Source organism: Pipra filicauda, unplaced genomic scaffold, assembly GCF_003945595.2.
Source record: "Pipra filicauda isolate LSUMZ 115617 unplaced genomic scaffold, ASM394559v2 scaffold145_size1923396_pilon, whole genome shotgun sequence".
NCBI classification, from domain to species: domain Eukaryota; kingdom Metazoa; phylum Chordata; class Aves; order Passeriformes; family Pipridae; genus Pipra; species Pipra filicauda.
The window spans coordinates 1151482-1172606 of NW_024103940.1; the positions used below are offsets into that span (position 1 = coordinate 1151482).

At 35.9% G+C, this 21125-nt stretch overlaps 1 protein-coding gene across 1 annotated transcript in view; it reads right to left on the reverse strand.

The window, feature by feature from the left end:
* Window positions 1-32: 32 nt before the first annotated feature.
* Window positions 33-21125, reverse strand: part of RYR3 (ryanodine receptor 3) — a 214935-nt gene continuing 193842 nt past the window's right edge. The window contains exons 91-105 of the mRNA XM_027717007.2: window positions 20648-20706; window positions 19241-19409; window positions 18506-18592; window positions 16487-16684; window positions 15787-15917; window positions 12001-12043; window positions 11269-11396; window positions 10292-10352; window positions 8873-9019; window positions 6902-7036; window positions 4745-4901; window positions 3642-3706; window positions 3435-3535; window positions 1768-1819; window positions 33-962 (exon numbers count right to left, since the gene is read on the reverse strand). Coding sequence (XP_027572808.1) covers window positions 867-962; window positions 1768-1819; window positions 3435-3535; window positions 3642-3706; window positions 4745-4901; window positions 6902-7036; window positions 8873-9019; window positions 10292-10352; window positions 11269-11396; window positions 12001-12043; window positions 15787-15917; window positions 16487-16684; window positions 18506-18592; window positions 19241-19409; window positions 20648-20706 — 1629 coding nt within the window. The 3' untranslated portion in view covers window positions 33-866. The remainder of the gene's footprint in view (window positions 963-1767; window positions 1820-3434; window positions 3536-3641; window positions 3707-4744; window positions 4902-6901; window positions 7037-8872; window positions 9020-10291; window positions 10353-11268; window positions 11397-12000; window positions 12044-15786; window positions 15918-16486; window positions 16685-18505; window positions 18593-19240; window positions 19410-20647; window positions 20707-21125) is intronic.

The window sequence follows — 21125 nt, forward strand, 5'->3', positions numbered from 1 at the left end:
GAAAAATGGCAAAGATGACAGCAACGGTAATATTTGGTTTATAATACTTTATTGCAGTGGGCACTTTTATTAGAAGAAAAAAGAATGCATAATCCTAACAACTTCTACTTGCAGGTGACTGTAGAGCATTGTTTTATTTTGGCCTAAGATTTAAACTGTGTTCATTTTGATACAGTGTTATGTCTTTTAACAGCAGCATCTAATAAGCTGTTATTGAAGGTAGTATATTAACTAACTTCAAGTGTAATTTGATACAGAAAGACAGAAAAGCAATACAGTTAATGGGTTTGTTCATCTAGAACATTAACATAACTAAAAAGTTTGCATAGCTATGTCTACAGAGGTTTTAAGGCACTTTAATGTTTCAAGGTTGACAAAATGTTTGAAAATGACTTCTTTTTAACTGCTTAAAGCTTTTCAAACTGTATCTTAATACATTCACTAGCAAATACTGTGGGGAAAAACTGGACAGCAGTTAGCTGAACTATTTTTTCTGAGGCATGGCCTCTGATGTTCAAGTTCTTCAATGTCAAATGTGCAATTAAGATGCCTTTTAGCCCTTTCAACTTACTGCCAAACACCAGGTTAATGATGTGGTTAAAAAGTTGTTATAATTTTAGGCCATGTTTGAACTGGAAGGCTTCAGTTAATCAGGCATAGTTTTCTCTTTTCTAATTAAAATTCCAACAAAAGACCTGTTTCACATGTGGTAGGTACAAAAAGCCTCTGAAATAGTGTCAAATTTTATGTGTGTCTTGAAGGTTAAAGACATTTAAAGCAAATACAAGCTGTGAAATTGCACCATGAAAAGATTTCTTTTTTTTTTTATCTTAATAGTTCATGAATAAATAATTTTTTTTGTGATATTAGCCAAGTTGATCCTCATACTGTTTTCGAAAGCAGTCCCCTGCTGGGAAAAAATCCCAACATCTTTCTTGGTACATCTTCCACACAAATGACTCCTGAAAATGAGAAAGAGTATTTATTTTAACAGTCAGCATACAGTTAGTGCCATAGAAAAATTTTTAAATTTTTAAAAATAACCACATACTGTGCCTATTTCTATGGAATAGAACTGTAAAGGCACTGGAACTCTGAAGATCATAACTGAAGAATGTTTGTAAAAGTTTTATCTGCACTTTTCCTGATTCATTACTCCTGAAATTTAAATCTATTAGTGAAATACGTAAGTGTAAATTAATCAGTCCAGTTATATCAGAACAAACCTATTCACAATCTGTATATATAAAATGTGTTTTGCATTGATTGGAAAACAAAGGTACTTTTGTACTCTATGCCTAACAACTTCTTACTAGAGATAAGATATAATTAAATCCTATTTATTTTCTTATATATTTACATTTAGACTTAACAATGCTAAACATACAGACACCCATATACCTATCTATCTATATACATATGTATGGATTTTTACTATAGAAATAGTACCTTAACTGCCTAAATCTTTTGGGAATAAACTGTAACTGGTACATTTGAGGTTTTCATTTCAAAGATGACAGTAACATTACTAGTACCTGACTCCTGACAGCGTTCACTGCTCAGTAAAATAGCACACTGCAGCGCCCCCCCCCTCTGGTTTTGTTTTAACCCTTTTTTTCTTTCCCTGGCAGTAGACCCTTTGAGGGTGGCATCAACCACACTCCTCAATGGTACATCAGTTCCACCTGGTGGTACACAGCTATAGGGCTCAAGAAGATAAAAATGTTTAAAGATAAGAAAAACCATTAAGTTTTATTTTTTACTCACCTGGCCAGTATGCTCAGTTTCATCCTTGTTAATTAGATACATTAAGAAGAACCTGAAACAAGCACATGAAGCAGGTATTAATGCAGGAAACATAACATCTCTGCCTGACCTTTTGTAGCCTGGGGTGTGTGAGGAAGCTTGCCTCACACTATAAGCAGTGACACTGCTAGACATGTAAAGTGCCTATTTTAAGGGATAAAATTATGTCCTGAAGCATATCTCCTGTGGAAGTGCTAACAGATAAAAAATCTGTAGAAGTAGAAAAATATGGCTTAGCATCTTATTCATTTCAGTGTGAGGAGCAATACCTGAATTAGGCATATGCCAAATCCTATGCACGTATGCTCCAACATCTCACCTTGGAAAAAGTTATGATGGCTACTATGTGAGAAATGTGGTAAATACTGAGCTGCACCAGGAATTCCAAACATTCATGCCATACAGCTCGTAAGCTGAGCCTCTACTTCTCCAGCACCTATGCTCTGTCAGACTTGAAAGCTTGAACTAATTAAGGAGGACTGTAGAGCACTAACTAAGGTCTGTTTACAGGTAACACAGCTCTTGGTTTGACAGTTTGGATGCAGTGCATTTGGAATTAGATTTAGTATGTGCTTTTGTTGTGAAGAAAGGAAAGTACGCTGACTTTAACAATTGTCTAATTAAAGGGCAACCTGGGTAAAAAGATCGTTCACTATGTATTCTAATATTAAGGAAATGGCCGCTTTTAATTTACTGTGAATTAGGGGTTCCCATGTACCAGTTAAGCAGTTCAATATAGTAAGAAAAGCTTGGTGGTTGTAGACTGTAAAACCATGGATGTTAATGGAAATTTACATCATGTAAGGCAATTGATTTTGCCAATGTCAGTTGCTATGCAAGGAATAAGGCAGCCTCCACTCCAAGAGGCACACTTTCTTTTTTTTTTTTAATTTAAAAAGTTCAGATGCAGTGTTGCAAAGTCGGTCTGCTGTAAGAGTCCACCAGCTCAGCTCCTTTGATTTTGCTGGCACAATGCTCATGTAATTATCTTCGTTGTATGAGTAACTAATGCCACCAAATTAACTTTTTAAATATCCTCTTTGGTCTGCTCTATATTTGCTAATGAAAGTGGAAAAGCACTGTCTTGGTAGTCTGGGCAATAGCCTAAACATTTACAACTCCTGATTGCTTCAAGGTTTGAAGAGCTTCACTGTCACTAAAGAACTGTGATCAGAGTTGTTATTTATTTACTGGCGGTTATCTTTCAATAACCTTCAAAAAATGCCTTTTTTTGCTTTGTTTTGGTTTGGGGTTTTTTTTGTCAAATCAAGGCCAATTTTCAATGGTCTCATCAGCGTTACCAAGCCCCCAGAAGGCACAACCAAAACTTCCAGACTAAAGCAACTCATTAAACTCTTGTCCCCCATCTTTCCACATATCTGGGTTTCCTTCCAGCAGAATAAGAAGTTGGTCTGCCTTCCAGTCTCATTCTACTAAGGTAACTCATGTGTAAGGTAAGCACTTGAAAGATCACCAGCAGGGTGGAGTAGAGGAGGGGAGACCAGAAAGGACAGGAAGTATTCCTCAGCTCTATGGAATTCTGTCTTGGAACTTTCAGCAATGTGTGCACCTAAATTACTCTAGACCTGAAAAATTTTACTACAATTCCAGCTGTAAAATGTACTTACAGATAGTTCGCCAAGTTGTGTTCTTGCAAAGTATGTGTTTCAAAGCCATGTGGGGTTGTGTCAAAATAGTCATTGCCGATTCCACAAATAAAACATTTGGTCTGAAAACACAAGTTGCGGTTACAGATGAATTTTAACTCAAACACTATTTTAATTGGTGATAATCTAGATGAATGAGGGTAATGAAAAATGTAATGTGCTTCCTACCTCCATGTCTTCCCTCACTTGTTCTTGCTGGTCTCTTAATTCACCAAAAGCATCAATAATCAGACCTATTTCAAATTGAAAAGTAGCAACAGTTCGGTACTGAGCAATATTCATATTGAAAATAATGTCAGTCCTCCACTGTCTAGAGTTTACTGTACTTATGTCTAGGTTGAACAATTCAAGTTACAATCTATCAATTTCCAGACATCCAATGTTTTTTTATACTGCACTCCCAGCAGTAAGAATTCCTATTACATGGAAGTACAATCTTGAAAGTGAAAAGGCTTTTCTGTCCTTTATTACGGTCAATTTAACCTTCCATAAGCTCATCTCTTTTGTCCCATGAATGAAATCAATTTTCACTCCTTTACTCATGAAACTCTTGTATCCCAACTCTTGTTCAACAAAGACAGCTCTGCTCCCAGAGCCCCCCTTGGCCAGTTTCTGAGGCTGCTTCGCATTTGAAGCATTACTCTTGCACTTCCAACGTATTAGGATTAGAATTGGATCATTCTGGGGACTGTGACATGTGTTACGTTTTTTCTTTGCCACCAGATGGGTGTTTTCCAAACAGCCTGAGGTCAGTTCATGCAATGAATGTTGAATGCTGACTGTCACTGAGGACAGGTCTCGTTCACTGTGAACCAAAACTGCAAACCAATTAACCCTACAAATCGTCCTCTAAAGAAAGGAGGAAATGGTTGTGTGGCCATGGTGACTTTCTTCATGTCATTTACCCTTTTCAAGGGGAAAGTCTCCATTACCCAGCCAGCTGCAGCGGTTCCAAGCTGAAAGTCTTCAGCAAGCCTCTCCAACTTTAAATGGTAATTATAGGAAGAACAGTGATCCTACACAAGCTGCATCATCTGTGACCCTTAACTGAGGTTACGCATCTTGTGCTTTGACTTTGTGTAGTACTTGGGACAAGGCATTATTTATGAATTAAGTCTAAAATTATTACTTTCAGAATTAATGATTTCATCAGCTCAGAAATAAGTCTTTATAGCTATACTGCTAAATTTACCTCAAACATAATATGGTTTACATTGCTGAGCTTCATTAAAATTATTTTGAACAGTCTCTACTAAGGTAAGTGATGTTACCTTGAATAATGGCCAGTAGGATAACAATGACAAAGAAGAAAAATGTGATGTCAAAGACAATTCGATACATTTCATAAGGGTCTCCAGCAGGATCCTCAATTTCATCTCCAATGCCACCACCAGCTCTTACACCCACATACATGTGGAACAGGTAACACTAAAAAAGAGAGGAAGATTTGCAGATATATCTACCATGAATTACTCTGAGGTTTTTTTCTTTTTTTTTTTTTTTTTAATTATTCTGCTCTGCTAATTCTCTTCACAAGTTATAGTAACAAAGAATAGTTACAAAGAACACATAATATCATTCCTCATGTATCACACACAGTGCACCAAAAATCTGTTCCTGTCTTACCTAATGCGACTCCACCTTCAGGTACACTAAGAGCAGGAGTCAGCATCAGCTGTTACCCACTACTCACTCCCTGGGTCTTATGTTCAGACTGAGACCATTTGGGAGCATTTTTCTTGTATTATTTACTGTATTCAACTATATTCTACTCCTTAAATTGATTCCTAAGGTTCTACTTTGCTCTGAGTATGCAGAGGACATCTTCTAAAGTCTTGCAATGAAGTTTAGAAATGTGGGAAAATATTACCATAAAAGAAATAGTGACATATTCACAAAAGTATTTAGGTGGTTTCTGGATAATTTAATTTTGCAATACTAGGTGTCTAGTTTAGTATATTGCAAATTAGTTGTAATATGTGAAACAGCCTGTGTTCAGTTCAGTGCAGAAAAAATAACTTTACAAAAATGTTGCTGTGTGTCATATTTTTCGAACATATAAGTCTTAATGGAAAAATCTTGAAAAATCTGTATATTTAAGCTGTGAAAGTATATTAGAATGGAATCTTCTGCAGGAGTGATATACTACTGATGTTCCTGTATGAATTGGCTACAGAATCTTGTAATCACCTTCAGCCACACATTGTGGCCTAAAACCAACTTAAATCTCTAAGCCCACCCAGTTTTCTAAAGTCACATTAGATGGCAGTGGGTATTAAATAACCAGTATAAAACCTGACATAAGCAAACACTAAACAGCACTATACATCCATTTTTATAATGCAGTTTTACTGTCGACATAAGATGCTGGTACCAGTCTAATCATACTTACAAATGTAACTTGGAATTGATTTACTGCACTTAGGAGAGTGGTTTAAAATGTAATATGATTTCATTATTCCAATTACTCCTACACCTATTTTATGACCAGACCATTGTATCCAGCTCACAAAGGGACCAGTTTGGGCAGTTTTCATAATTTCTGTAATTTACATGTCTGACTCACACTGAGTATTTAAAAGAAAGTTCAAGAATGGGGAAGATCATTCTGTGAAGTCTATTATACACCTCTGTTCTGAGGTATTTTATTCTATCTTTGGTGTATAACACAGGGCAGAGAGTTACTATTCCATGGAAGAAATCAGCTGGCCACAAATTCAGAATATTACATTTGTGATACCTGAATTTGTGTTTCTGTATGCAATGAGAAAATCAAATCCTCTTCATACCATCTGTAGAATATATTTTATTATTTCATAAATAACATTCAGTGGCAATGGGTAGAAATCAGATGGTAAATTGGTAGCATAAGATCATCACCCATTATAATTTGTAATTTCCACTTTCTCATCCTTGACTTCTTAATTAATAACTAAATTACTAATTGTAATTTTGGAGCAGGCTTTTATAACTAGTGCTAATAACATCATATAATGCATAAAATCTAAATAAGGACAGGAAGAGCTTGTCCACTTGCAAGCATTGGGAACAAATAGGGTTTATTTGTTGTGACAACACAGCATCTTTTTCCAGATCTGACTAGTTTGTCAAGAAATTTCTTCCACATACTTCGAGGGTTTGCCATCCTCACCTATAAAAGCATTGCAGCAAATCGTGTACTATAGTATTTAGGAGAAAAATCCAGAATATCTTTCTATATGTCATCTATTTGCTGTTTTGTTTAGACCACTGGAGCATGCAGAGGGAATTTTAAGACCATTCATATTTTCAAAATTACATATATCAAGAAGAAGAGAGACCCATGGATTTAACAACAAAAACATCCATCCTTGCTTATCATTCTATTTTAAGTATGCATTTGAAAATTCAGGATGACGTTTGAAGCATGCAAGTGATGTTTTAGTTACCGTCATCATGTCATCACATTTCATGTCTGGTTCATCTTCATCTTCACTTTTGTTGTAGAATTTGCGGAAGAAGTTGAATGCCACAACAGTGTAAAGGTACACTACTACAGCGAGGAGTCCCACAGTAAGAACAAGCTGTGTGAGGAGACATGACATGAAAGTAGGTTTCAATTTCATTTTGTCAGAAGAGAAACGCTAGCTTGATGTATTGCCTTAAATATTGAAAATGGATCATATTGTACCTTTCCCAAAAACTAAAGATAGTAGTTACAATAGCTTTGAAGTCTCCCTGTTGCTTGGATCACCATGGAGCTGTTACTTTGCCCTGCTCTCATGAAAATCAAAGGGAAAAACAGTATCAAGAGACTGGAGTTGTTTCTATCTTTCTGAGCTATATGCGTGCAAACTATGTGTCATTGAAGCAATGTTTAGTTTAAAAGTTAAATTTAGTAACTAGAAACACTGGCTATACAGTAAAAATTAAATGTTTAAAATAAACCCCTTTCTATAATTTGATAAATAATTTCAGCTAGGACTTATTGGGACTTACAATGACTTATCATAGTCTGTTTTCTGTTTCAAAGCTGGTGAGCAATCCATTGATAAAGCGGATGGAAAATTTTTTAGATAACCAAAGTGTAGTTAATTTCCAAGTCCTGCTTTTAAGCAAATAAAACCCTTTGGTGAAAATGTTCAGCAGTTAATGAGACTAGATTATATTGTTTATTGGAGTTGGTGTTAGAAGATACGGCTCTGGAGAGGAGTTACTGAAAGCTATGTATTTTAAAAAATGCAATAACTGGTATTACTCTTCTAAAAGAAACATGAGAGTATTGAACGACAGGCTCATCATTTATCACTTTGAGCAGATTTGTAAGTATGCTCTCAAAGTGAACATTTCAATTCAGGAATCTGCAGCTGTCTTTCAATGTTCCTATCTACTAGCAACAAAAGCAACAGCATTAGGAAAACTAATCTTTGCTTGTTAAGAATTTAAGTAAAAGCCATGGTCTTGAGTTGAAACAGTTTTGTCAACTGTGCTCAGTTTTGACTATTACATTTAAAAAAAACTCATAAAGAAAATGTATCAAGCATTATATTAAAAGTAATATGATTTTGGTCATCCTGAAGTAAAATGAAAGGAATAAAACTAGAGATTTAATTTGTTTTTGTGATGATACACATCATCACATTGTATGGGGATATTCTTATGCCTCTGCCAAAACATCGTGTAATTTAAAATGTTTTGACAAGCACAGCAGGGTGTAAGAGTGGGCTTAGAATATATGTTACTGCATTTGAGAAGGAGTGGAATGTGTATGTTTGAAATTAAACTTTGGGGAAGTTCTGTTGGATTTCCTAAATGTAAATTAAAAAGTAACTGTAAAGCTTGGTTTTTGTTGTTATGCTAGCTAGGAATAAAGAGTCCTCAGAGATCAGAGAATGATTACCTGCACAAATTTCAACAATTAGTTTTGGAAGTACATTTTATTAATCTGATTTTTGCATGACAAAGTGACACATAAATGTACTCCACAGTGCAGACTGCCCACACCTTTGAGGACATTCTTACTAGGTAAGTATTGAAATTTCAGCACCCAGGTCATTATTACTGCTGTAGCTAAGGAGAAATTGGGAATTCCTGTTATTTATCACCAATCAGTTCATCATTGAGCATATAGAAGGAGCTGGTTAGGTAATTCATATTCTTGTATTTTTCTAAAATTATGTAATTTCTGTTGTGTACGAAACGTCTTTATCTATCTGTGCTTGGTGGGTATAGATTATTATCATTTCATAGGATTTAACGTATTAAGTGTGCTGCAGAAGACATGATGTGATCTGTTCTTTAATCCAATCGTAATCAAAATCTGTGACTGTGAAAAGGGATTGCATTTTGATATTTCCTATGTACAACAAATTTTTTCCAGTACTTTTACAAAATTTCAAAGCTTTGCATGTAGCACTAACCTGTTTGCCATTGTGAGTGACTGAAGACAAAATAGTTCGCAATGTCTTAAAACCCATAGCAATATCCAGCAGATGAGCAGCAAAGAAGAAGTTGTTGTAGTGCCCAAGGATAGACATAGTTGTGTACCAAGCTAAGTATAAAAATGACTGCAGAGAAAGTGAAAAGTGGCAGAGTGTTAGTTAGCAGGTGCTAATGTGCATTATTGGATCCAGAATATAGCTTTTTTAAAGTCACTTACATTGTTGTAGCAGGACACTGCCTATGTAGGGGTGAAAGAGCTCAAACTTCACCCTACTTGTGAAAATTACCAGTGATAGAGGAGGATGTCATGCTGCTTTTGCTGTTGAAGAATGCTGAGACCAGCCTCGCTCAACTCCAAAACTAAACATCATGAGGATGTGAAAAGCTTGTGTATCCTGACAGCAACTGGCACTGGCAGGGATGTGGAAGGCAAATATTTCCAGATAGAGGAACCAATGAGTGGTAGTACTAATAACTTATTTAAAGATAAATGGTGCTCTGCTCAGCTAGCATGACTAGGCTAGAAAAATATGACTTCCAGTCAAACACTTTATATTCTAAAAGCTCAGTCCCACTTTTTAACAGCAGGGATTTCTAGCACTCCTAAGTCTGTGTGTGTGTGTAGATTCTTCATGCTAGTGAGAATACTCCCCACGATCACTCCTTGATGCTAAATGAAAGAGATTTGCCCACTGTCACTGGTATGGGCAAGTAACATCAATCTCTATCTTAATAATTATTGAGCTACCTTTGAAACCATTAATTTAATAAATAATGCACTATACTACCCAGAAAACCTAAGGCACATAACACAGCTTATTCTTTTAACAAGCAGTGAACCTGAAGCCACTTTGACATCAAAGCTTATATTGAAGAACAATGGCTCAGTGTATTTTAGTGGACAAGGATTTTATACATCTTCACTTGATTTACTTTGGCTGCCTTTTCTGTTTGCTTAAGAGGATGCAAAAAGAGGATTCACAAAAAAAAAAAAAGGGAATTTTAGTATAAACATGGTCCTTTCAAAGGAGAAGGTTTGAAAGAAAAGAATGTCAACCATGTCAAACACATGATTCAAGTATGAAAAAGGATAACTTTTTGTAGACTGTGCTTGATTTTAGAAAAGACACCTTTGGTTGGTAGGTTGATTTCTACAAAATTAAATGAATGTACCATTAACTTCCAAAATGCTGACATTGTATCAATGATGTGGAGGTGCATACTGCCCTTTAGAATCAAAAAGAAAATTGTGACATAACAGAAAAAAAATATTTTAAAATCACTCTCTAATGGAATGTTATTTATGTATGGTTGTTTAAAATAAAAGCACATAGTGGAAAACATACAATCGTGTTTAGAGTAAATCAAAGCATATTATTCTAGGCTAAAATACTCACATTATCAGTGAAGACAACTCCAAGCTTCCAAATGTGGTACTTTGTATCAATGGAGCTTAACCTAGGAAATAAAAAATTTTCGAAATACAAAAATGTCAAAATTAAGTATTGAATTTTGTGTTTATAGACAGCAAACTAGGTTTAGCACTTCACATTTGTTTCTGAAGGTGGTGATGTACTTTAACAGTTCATTTTTTTAGAGTGAGGCAGGTGCTTCATTTTTCAGAGTATTCATTACTTCTGAGCACCTATAAAGAGTTTCTAAACCACTGAAATTGGTGAAACACTTTCAGTAGGAGTGACACTGCCATATTCCAGACTTAAAAAATTAGAATATATATCAAAAATAGTGACATCTGGAACCCAGACTGCTTGAATTTGAGAGGTAAGTGGTCTGTCTAGTGTAAAATATTGCCAGAATAACCAAGAGAAAAGATAATGCCTTCTGCAAGATTCTAAGTATTTTATTAGCCATTAGATGGCATGCAAAGGGAAATCTTTCTTGTGTGTTTTAAATATCAAGGAAACCAAACTCTTGTAGGAGCCTGAATCACTTGAGACTGGGACACTTTCATACACTTGTCTTCACTGACAGATTAAGTCAGGAAAACATCTGTGAATTTTTTCTAGACACCTGGAATCTACGTATTTTTTATCATTACTTTTTCTGTCCTTTGGTTTATAAACTCTGTTGTAAAAACTTTAAATGCTGCATTAATTATTGTTTAAAATAAAAGAGTGCCCAGCTGTATAAATCAGCATAAACTCATGGATTTTTTTCTTACTTTTATAACACAAGTATGTTTTAGAACGAACAAAAAGCTTTTTAAGTTTACTTCCACGCTAGGAAAACTTCTCCATTTGAATTTTCCATGCTGAGGAAAACATCACTACAGTTTCAATATAAGATCCATTTTTATCTTTGATGGTGAAGTTATACCAACACATAACTTGTCTGTGAAGGTCAGAAGTCATACCATGATACAAGAGATGCCTCTTCTGGTTCGCTCTCTTCCACTGGACTAAAATCAAGGGCACTTTTGTCCAAACCCAAAAGTTCTGCAATGCGCTCTGCTCCATATAAGTCTCCATACTTGTTAATAACCTAAAAATGGAAGAAGAGAAGCTTTTTCTCAGAGAAGGTCCTTTGTGACATTCACCCTACTTTAGGCCAGTAGTTGTCAGGAATTAAAAAAGAAAAGGTCTTTCCCAATTAACACTACTAGAACAGTCAGAACTCCCAGGAAGCCAGGTGAGGGGGGGGGTGGGGGAGCATAAAAAAGAAAAATAGAAGCATTAAAGGCTATTATCTGAAAGCTTATGTATAATTTGCTGTCATTTAAGCTGGCATGTTTTTCTTTTTTTAGGGGGATGAGGGGGCTTTGTATCCTAAAGATGACAATGACTGTAAATTAGACCTGCTGGCTGATTGACAGTACAAAGTTATTTCAAATATCTGAGTCTAGGAAGGAAACTACAGCCTTCTGTCTTCCTCCCTCTTCCCACCTACGCTGCAGCTGCCTGTTCAAAAAGACATTTAACACAACAATGACTTTGACTTCCATAAAACAAATTTCAGTTCTCAGTTATTTGTATATTTATGTGTGCAGGAGAATATCACAGATATCACAGAATATCACAGATATCCAAATTAACCCAATAGTCAATTATTGCTATGACTTAACATAATAGAAATATAAAAAGCCTACCTTCCGTTTTACAAATTTGTCCCAGTAATTGTTAGGGAAGGACCTATATAGATAAGGCAAAGATATTTCAAGTTATTTAACTTGTTAGGGGAAAATTAAGAAACAATGAAAAAAGAGAAAATACCATGTTCCTGATCACTGCAGATTTTGCTGTAATTTCATTCACTCACTGCACTTCAATATCATTCATCTCCTAAATAAATACCTTATTGCTCCTAGCCATAAAAATCAAACCAGGCAATGATTTTCAGATGAAAATAAGAGAGTCTTGAAGCACAAATAATTTTTTAAGTTCAGTGGATTACATTTCAAATAGTCACTGAACACTTGTGAAACAGTGGACAATTTGCCAACACAAAATAAAAAAAAAATATTAAAAGCCTCCCAAAAATTGAAAAAGATCATTTGCCAAAACCAGGGGTTAGTGGTAATCTTGTTCTCACATGTGTCATGTTGTTGTCACTGGTTTTGACATCCCAGACAAGACACAGTAAAAACCGTTTATAATTCTAAAGCCGCAAGACTGTTCCCTTAAAGAGCATTTTGCATCATCTGCCTCTGAGCAACAATGCCCACACTAATAATTAAAAGAAAAGCTGTTGTGTATACCTAGAAGAAAGAAATGGAGCAGTAAATCTTAAATATTAAAGAGCTGTCAGGGTATCTATATTGAAAATTCTCTGCTTTTTTGAGAGTAATAAGCAATCATGATGCTTCAATAAGCATCTGGTTTTATGCAGGAGAGATCTTAGACACAAATATATCAACTTTGACCCGCAAGAAAAAAAAGATAGTGTTTTTTCTTATCAGTGATGTTTCTTTGATCTTCAATTTGATCATAAAAAATACTGTTCTTGAACTGTCTTATGAATTGCAGTGCCCAGGAATTTCTCATTGTAGTGGTCCTACTGTATATTATGTCTGTTTTGAAGAATGCCAATTAGCAGGAAATACTACAAAGTATAAGATTTTTCTCTCCCACTATCCTGGAAGTAACATCGAGTTGAGAAAATATGCAGGAACATAAAAGAGAACAATAACTACTTAAACTAAAGGACGGTATTGATAAAATAAAGTAAGTGTTAGCACCAGAAAAATGAGATTCCAGAACATTGTAGTGCTGGGATGTGAGGCAAACTTCCCAACTAGTATGCTCGATTTTTTACCTTTCTGAATTGGAATTCTAAATGAAATTACTCCAGATAAAGACAAATGGTTCTAGTGACTCAGATGGTATATTCTAGTCCAATGCTCTGTATTGTTTCTTTTCTTGATTTCTCAGGCTTTTAAGCAAAGTATGTCTTAGTGTAGCCAGCTTCTGTCTATCTCTTTTACCATAAACATCTAATCACGCTGCATCCATCAGGGTACCCCTTTTACATTTTCAATTACTTTTTTCACTTACAGAAAGTACATTTCAGTATGTACAGAGCACTGGGTACCCTCCAGCAGTGATTATTCTGGTGGTACAATAGCTGCATTAAAACTCTAGACTCAGTTCACATGAGAGGGAAGGATTAGCCTGCTTAAATTACCCTTAATTAGCTTTGGTAGACAGTGCAACATGCTGAGAACAGACTGAACCCTGTGTCATTAGGGTTAAGAGAAAAATATATTTCATTAATTCATGATTCTTTTTATTGAAGATAAACTTACTGGATATCTACATAGCTTGCAATCAATAGTGAAAGAAGCTGGTTGGAAACTAAGCAAGCTCTTCAGTTTCCCAACTACCCTCTGTTGTAACTTTAATAATATGTGCTAGTCCATATTGCTGACTGAAATTAAAGAAAATTCTTAAATTTTAGGTGTGGAAAACAAAGAATTTCTGGTATTTTAGAGATTCAAATCGTAGAATCATAGTTGGAAGGGACCTTAAAGATCCTCTTGTTCCAACACCCTTGACATGGGCAGGGAACGTTCCACTAGACGAGGTTGCTTAAAGTGCCATCCAGTCTGACCTTGAACTGGGCCTTGAACTTCCAGGGATGGGGAGTCCCTGCCATTATAGTAAAGAATTTCTTCTTAATATCTAATGTAAACCTACTGTCCTTCAGCTTAAAGCCATTCCCCTTGTCCTATCCATACGTGTCCTTGTGAAAAGTCTCTCTCCAATTCCCTTGTAGGCCCACTTGAGGTACTGGAAGGCTGCTGTAATGTCTCCCCAGAGCCTTCTCTTCTCCAGGCTGAAAAGTCACAACTCCCTCAGCTTTTCCTCATGGGAATGGTGCTCCAGCCCTCTGGTCTTCTTCACAACCCTCCTTGGACTCTGTCCAACAGGTCCATGTCTAACAGTTGGAGGTCCCAGAGCTGGATGCAGTACTCCAGGTGGGGTCTCACAAGAGCAAAGAAGAGAGGGAGAATCACCTCCCTCAGCCTGCTGGTTACATTTCTTTTGATGCAGCCGAAGATACAATTGGCTTTCTGGGCTGCAAGTGCACATTGCTGGGTCATCTCATCCATGAACACCCCCAAGTCTTTCTCCCAGGTCTAGTCTGGATCCACTCTCTGCCCAGCTTGTATCCATGTTTGGGATTACCCTGACCCAGGGGCAGGACCTTGCACTTGGCCTTGTTGAATTTCATGAGGTTCACAGACCCACTTCTCAAGCCTGTCAAGATCCCTCTGGATGACCCATCCCTTTCCTCCAGCGTGTTGACCACATCACACAGCTTGGTGTCACCAGCAAACTTGATGAGGGTGCACTTGGTCCCACTGTCCATGCCACTGACAATGTTAAACAGTGCCTGACACAGTACAGACCCAGAGAAACACTGCTTGTCATTGCTCTTCACTGCTTTAATTTTAATGATGGTTTTAAGGTCACTATTTATAGTGTACAAAAATTGAGTATGACTGACAATATACATTTTTTGGATATTTGGCAGCATATTGTCACTCTGATGCATAGAGTTGATTATTTTTGCTGACTTGTTTTTATACTTTTACATACTAGCCACAACTAGTCTGTGACTTGTAAATAACTTTGTTGTTTTCCTGCTTTCTTTCATTGTCCTTAAATTACGATACTATTAGGAAAAGACAGGAATTTAAGTCTAGGTATACTAGTACCATAACATGATTCAATTTGTTTTGAAAAAGGAAATTCTGAAAAATAGCCTGTAGATGAGACATTCTTTTAAGGGAAGAGAGTTGACTAGCTATATTTGTCTGTGTCACTTCTACAAATCTCTGCAGCTTACTGATATTTTTCTGGGTTTTTTTTTCCTACCCTTGTACCATTCACTCACAGAACAGCAGATGATTCTTTGTGCATGACTACTACAGTGTTTGCTAATGCCTACAATCTGACAGCAATTCCTATCATACCTACTCAAATTCTGGGACTGATATTTTTCACTAGATTTACTTCTCCTGTCATATACAGGTTTTTTTGAGCAAGTTGTGGGAAAGAAAGGCAGGAGAGTATTGCTATACAAGTGAAATTGAGTAACTGGAAAGGGTGGAAGTTATCTTTTTAAAACTTTTTCAATAGCGACTGATATGGGAAATGTCTTGGAGAGACATTGTGAGGTAAGATGCATAATCCTTGCAAATCCTGGAAAATGAAAAGGAGGTGGAATATATATGTTATGATAGTAATAAATAAATAGATAATATGGGATTTCACATTAGAATCTACTACTGTAGCATCTAATATAAGGTGCTAATTGCCTTTCTTTTAGATGAACTAAGTGGCAAGTGGACAGGAAAGTTCTAGACCAGTGGCTTAATGAGCTATAATATTTATAAACAGTTCACATATAATCATTTGATTTTACATACGGAGTATTTATAACGAGGCGATCCCACTGTCCTTTAATATCATCTTCAGTTGGCTGTTCAGTTATGTACAGGCCATCAAATTCCAGCTTTCTAGCTACCTCCTTTTCCCTCTTGAATACCACCAAAGGGACCTGTGAAAATGACAGTGGACATCTATGTCATGATTTATGTATTATTGGTACCTATAGTACTCTTTATAATGCTGTGTAACACCAAATGTCACACTAGAACCTCCTGCAAGCAGATCAATGTCTAACCAGCCTCTGAGCAATGGCCAAGCCCAACCCTCCCACACCCAGACTTTTTATTGCTGAGCATGGCGTTACATGACATGGAATATCAGTGTTTTGTTCAGGTCAGCTGTCCTGGCTGTGACTCCTGCCAACATGCTTCCTGATGCACAGAGTGGGTAAAGCAAAGGGAGCCTTCACACTGTGCAACACTGTTCAGCAATAACCAAAGGGTGACTGTGTTACCAGCACTGTTTTAACCACAAATCCAAAACACACACACACTGAAGAAAGATAACTCCATTTCTGGGAGACAGAGTACACAAAGAAAACATCTACATATTGAATAGTGAGAATTTGTAAACAACGAGGTATAAGTAGGTATTCCAGTACTGGCACCAACAATCACTTTGGGACATAGCCAGTGTTGTTTAGCAAATAATAGATTAGTAGCAAGGTTAAGAACTTGCCTTTAAGCAATAGTATCCAATCACACAGACAAAGGAGATGATAGTATGAATAACTGCCAACGCTCTGAGAGCAGGTGCCATGTAGCCTGTACTTTCTTCTAAAACAAAAAAGACCATGCCCTCCTCTTCTTCTTCTTCAGCAAAAGAATTCCAGAGATTAGAGTCTTCCTCTACTTCATCAAGTGGCTCTTCTGTCACCTGAGAAAAATTCAAGCATATTGAAAACACACAATAAACTTAAAAGCTTTTTCCTTTTTCTTGTGACAAATGATGTTTGCAAAGCCTGCTCAGAGGAAGATTATAGAACATTAGCTTTAAATGTCCTTCCTTTTAACAGTCTCTAGATCATGTCATGTCATTAAAAAGAAAATCTAGAAAAAGCAAATACAGGCAGTTTAAAAATCTATCCTCTAACAATGCCATAGCAAAACTAAAACAATCAATGAAAATGTTTTGCAAAAAACGTTTTCTTGTCAGAACCAAGGAATGACAGGGTTATCTAGTAGGCCTGAATTTAGGGTTTGTTTTGTAATCTACATTTTTTCTGATAACTAAAGTCTAGAAAGAAACAAAGTTTTCATGTTATGAACTTGTACATTGTCCACAAATTTTTATTTCATAACTCAGTTTAGGGCTTACAAACTATATACAGTATTTAATCAGCCATAAAACTGAAATACTGCCCTAAATTCTTCCAGTGACTTTAAAAACCTGACCTTTAAAATAAAAGCCCTAAGGGCCCTTTTTTGACAGCTTTATCTGAAAGCTGAAGTTCTATTCAGTCCTGTTTCGCTTGCACTGACCCTTTCCTATTTATGACAGATGGACTTGTAATGATAGACGCAAACTTTTGTCCTTGCTCTGCAACAGAATGGGTTGTCACCCACAAGACTCAATGAAAAGCAGAAGAGAATGGGGACAAAAGGACTGGCATAGACAAAAGCAGAACTCTGCGTAGATACTTAAGTCCATCTTTCTTCTCTAACCCTACGGGAAGGGAAGAAAGAGGCAAGAAGGATGCCCTAAATAACCCTGACAGTCTTTCTCCAGGAATGGTGCACATACCTTCTGCCCTTTTTGTGTCTTTACCTGCCCTTCCTCCGAGACTGTAATTGTGTTAAAGGAGTTGCATTTAAGATATTTGAGATCAGGACTTAGTTACTTCTACACTGAAGGTTCAGCCACCTGCTTTTGTCTTTGAAGTTTTTGGCTGTAAGCAACAGAACTGGAAAATGTAATATTGGAAAACATATGATGCATTTCATTCTATATCTAGGAGGGGAAAATCAAAAGAGTCAGATTTCAGGATAAATCAGGACTTTTCTGTCAGACTTCAAATCTGTATAGAAAGGGGAAAAAATGAGACTTTTATGAATGCGAGTTTTCTTTACTGAATTCTAATCTTTTCCATGAATAGAGCTTGTGAAGATTCATGAAAAAAATCAGTGGAGGCTGCTGAAGATATTCTACTTTGTATCACCGTGTTGTACACCAGAACCTGAAACAACTCCAGATTCAGGTGAACCTCTAAGATTAAGGCATGAATGTATAACCTTCTTCATCAGTGATGTAAAAAAAGAACTGTAGCCTACTATGAAAAAGAAAAAAAGAAATCAATGAGAATAATCAGATCAACTGAAGTCTCTCTTTAGAACAAATGAAATAAAAAAATTCAACAGTTTTGACATTTGAATTATTTTAGGCAATTTCAAATTTCCCACAAGAAGATTAACAATCCAAACAATAACACTTAGGTGACTAAATGAAAAAGTGCCTATAAACACATGCCTAGAAACACATAAAGGAGAAATTAAATAAATCTCTTTTCATTCCTCCTGAATAAAATAAACCCTGTATAGTTACAAACTTTCAGATTTTTTTTAACTACTTCATATCTAAATGCTTTAGTTCATGTTTAAAGGCTTGTAATAATGGCTTTATTAAACAAACCTTGAAACCATCATCAAATATTCCTTTGGAACTAACAAAAAATATTTAAAGAACAATGCATAGCCTTACCTTGTAAAATAGAAGAATAAAATTGATGGCAAATGCAACAAATAGAGCAAGAAATCTTAAGTTATAAAAATTTCTTGCCAAGTAGTGCTGAAAGTAAAACAAACAAAAAAAAAAGAATTAATGGTGGCCTGTAGGTAACATCAAGATAAGAAAAGTAGGTAGCAAGGTTTCTAAGAAATTAAATATATAATTGTGTTGCCTTCATACACCAGTTATAACGAGTAAGGGCATTTCTTGGCAGCCTGTTCTCCCATTTCATGCTGAATGGAATTAAAAGTAATGGCCTTAAAATTGTAAGTCAAAGAAGACTGAAATTGAATATTAATGAAAACTTTCTAGAAAGAAGTCCAGAAAGAAATGCTAGATAACTGGAATAAACTAATTGACAAGGTTTCAGAGAATTCAACATTTGATGGTTTTAAGAACAAAGATAAATCTTATAGCTAATAGAATTACAGATTCTAGAAATTAGATTATGGAAAAAAGGGAGCTCCTAACAAGGAGCTCAAAAGGCTAATCTGTCCTGTTAGACCAAGATAGGAGAAATTAAACACAGAAACACTTTAGATAACTCTATGAAGTATTACAAAAATCACAAGAGACCGAATAGAGCCAGTCATCTGAAAACCCTCGCCAATGTTCCTTTTATGATGACATTTCTCCCTTCGATATCAAACAAGGGTTCCATATGCATAAATAAAAATTCAGTGACTAAAGAACTTAAGACAGACTTACAAGCATTTTTGTTTGATAGATTTCCAAAGCTTTGAAGAAGTTAGCCATAACAGCCTCAGGTTTCTCAATTTTTTGTCCATGCCTTCGCTTCTTTTTCTTCATTTTTCCCTCTTCAACCTGCTCAGATTGTACTTCCTTTGCTTTATCTTGTTTCTCACCATCTTCCATGCTAGAAGAAAGGTTATCTAAACAAAAATGCCTAGCAAAACTTCTGTATTGTAAATGCTTTCATTTAGAAGGAATTTGAGTTTAGAAAGTCTGGCTTTGAAAGTTAGTTTTGATACTGGGAGAAAAAATCACAGAACGAATTAGGTTAGAAAAGACTTCTGAGACCATCACGTCCAATCTACGACCCAACACCACCACGTCGACTGGACCGTGGCACTAAGTGCCACATCCAGTCTTTTAAACACCTCCAGGGATGGTGACTCCACCACCTCCCTGGGCAGCCCATTCTGATGTTTAATCACTCTTTCTGTGAAGAAATTCTTTTTGATGTTCAACCTGAACCTCCCCTGGCACAGCTTGAGGCCATTTCCCCTTCTGTCACTGGTTGCCTAGAAGAGACTGACCCCTACCTCGTTATTGACCCTAATGGCACACTTAAAAAAATTCACTTCGGCAGATAGGAGGAGAAAGATAAATGACTGAAGTAAATATTTTAAACATGAAGCAAAATGGAAGAGAAAAAAAAAAAGAAGAAAATTATGTATAGCTTTTGAATGTGTAAGAATCTCTAGGAGATATTTTGCGTGTATCTACAAATATTTTAAGGGCATCCATCGGTCTGCAAGCCTACAATGTGGCTGCATGTTCAGGCAGACAGCATGCCCCTTAAAAGTAGGATGCTGCTAGAGCAAGGTAAGCATTTTGAAAAAATTTTAATAAGGCAGTCACATATAGGATGACTGTACAAAGGAATGCATTTGCTATCAAGTTCACAAGTCAAGAACAGATAAAAGAGCAATAAATAAGAATGGTTGGGTTAGTTACATCTTGTGTTTTAATGATCTGATATTGTTGCATGAAAATTATAGTAGGTAGTAGGAGAAGTGTAAATAGCAGTACTGACAAGTTGCAGAGTTCTTTTCAAGACTGGTACTCATTTTTAAAGGTAGTTATGGGAATTTTTAAAAAGATAGTGACCACAGATTTATATATGCAGAATTGTCAAGGGTCACAAAATCAGATTACCATTTTGTTGCCCACTGAGATGGTCTGCTACCTTTTAGTATATTTTCAAAAATATTTAGTGTATACCTCTTAGTATATTTTCAAAATACTGATGAGACAAAGTGTGCATAAAGTGCTTTGAATACTGAGCATTGCTTGCATTCTTTCTGGCCAAATTATCTAGCAATAGGAAGTAGCAAGGAATTAAACAGGAATTTTGTAAAACTGACTTACTCAGCCTTCTCAGCTTCTGCTTTTCTTTGTGTTCCAGCTTCTTTTGCAATTTCAGATATCTGCGAAAAGTATTTTAACTGTCAAAATCAATCCATTCAAATAAAATTCTGGTAACTTTTGTTACTGTCTTCTAAGAAACAAATATAATAATTAGTAATATTTTTTATACCACTTAGCACTTTTAAGGAGTTAGATTCTTAAAAAATAGGCAGCTCAGGCTGTATTTTAACAGTGAAAAATGACAGAAATTATTCTGATAGCCTTTTTCAGTATAGTATTATCAATGCTCTAACTAGTCCAGCTGACTGAACAACTTAATTATATATGTGATCAGACAGATCATGTAACCAACTGAGGATGAAGGTATCTGCCTCTTTCCAAATATGAAACAAAAAATAATATATTAATGTTATCATCAAAAATCTGAAAAAAAAAATCTATGTAATTATTAGATATTATAACACCCAATTACTCGGTC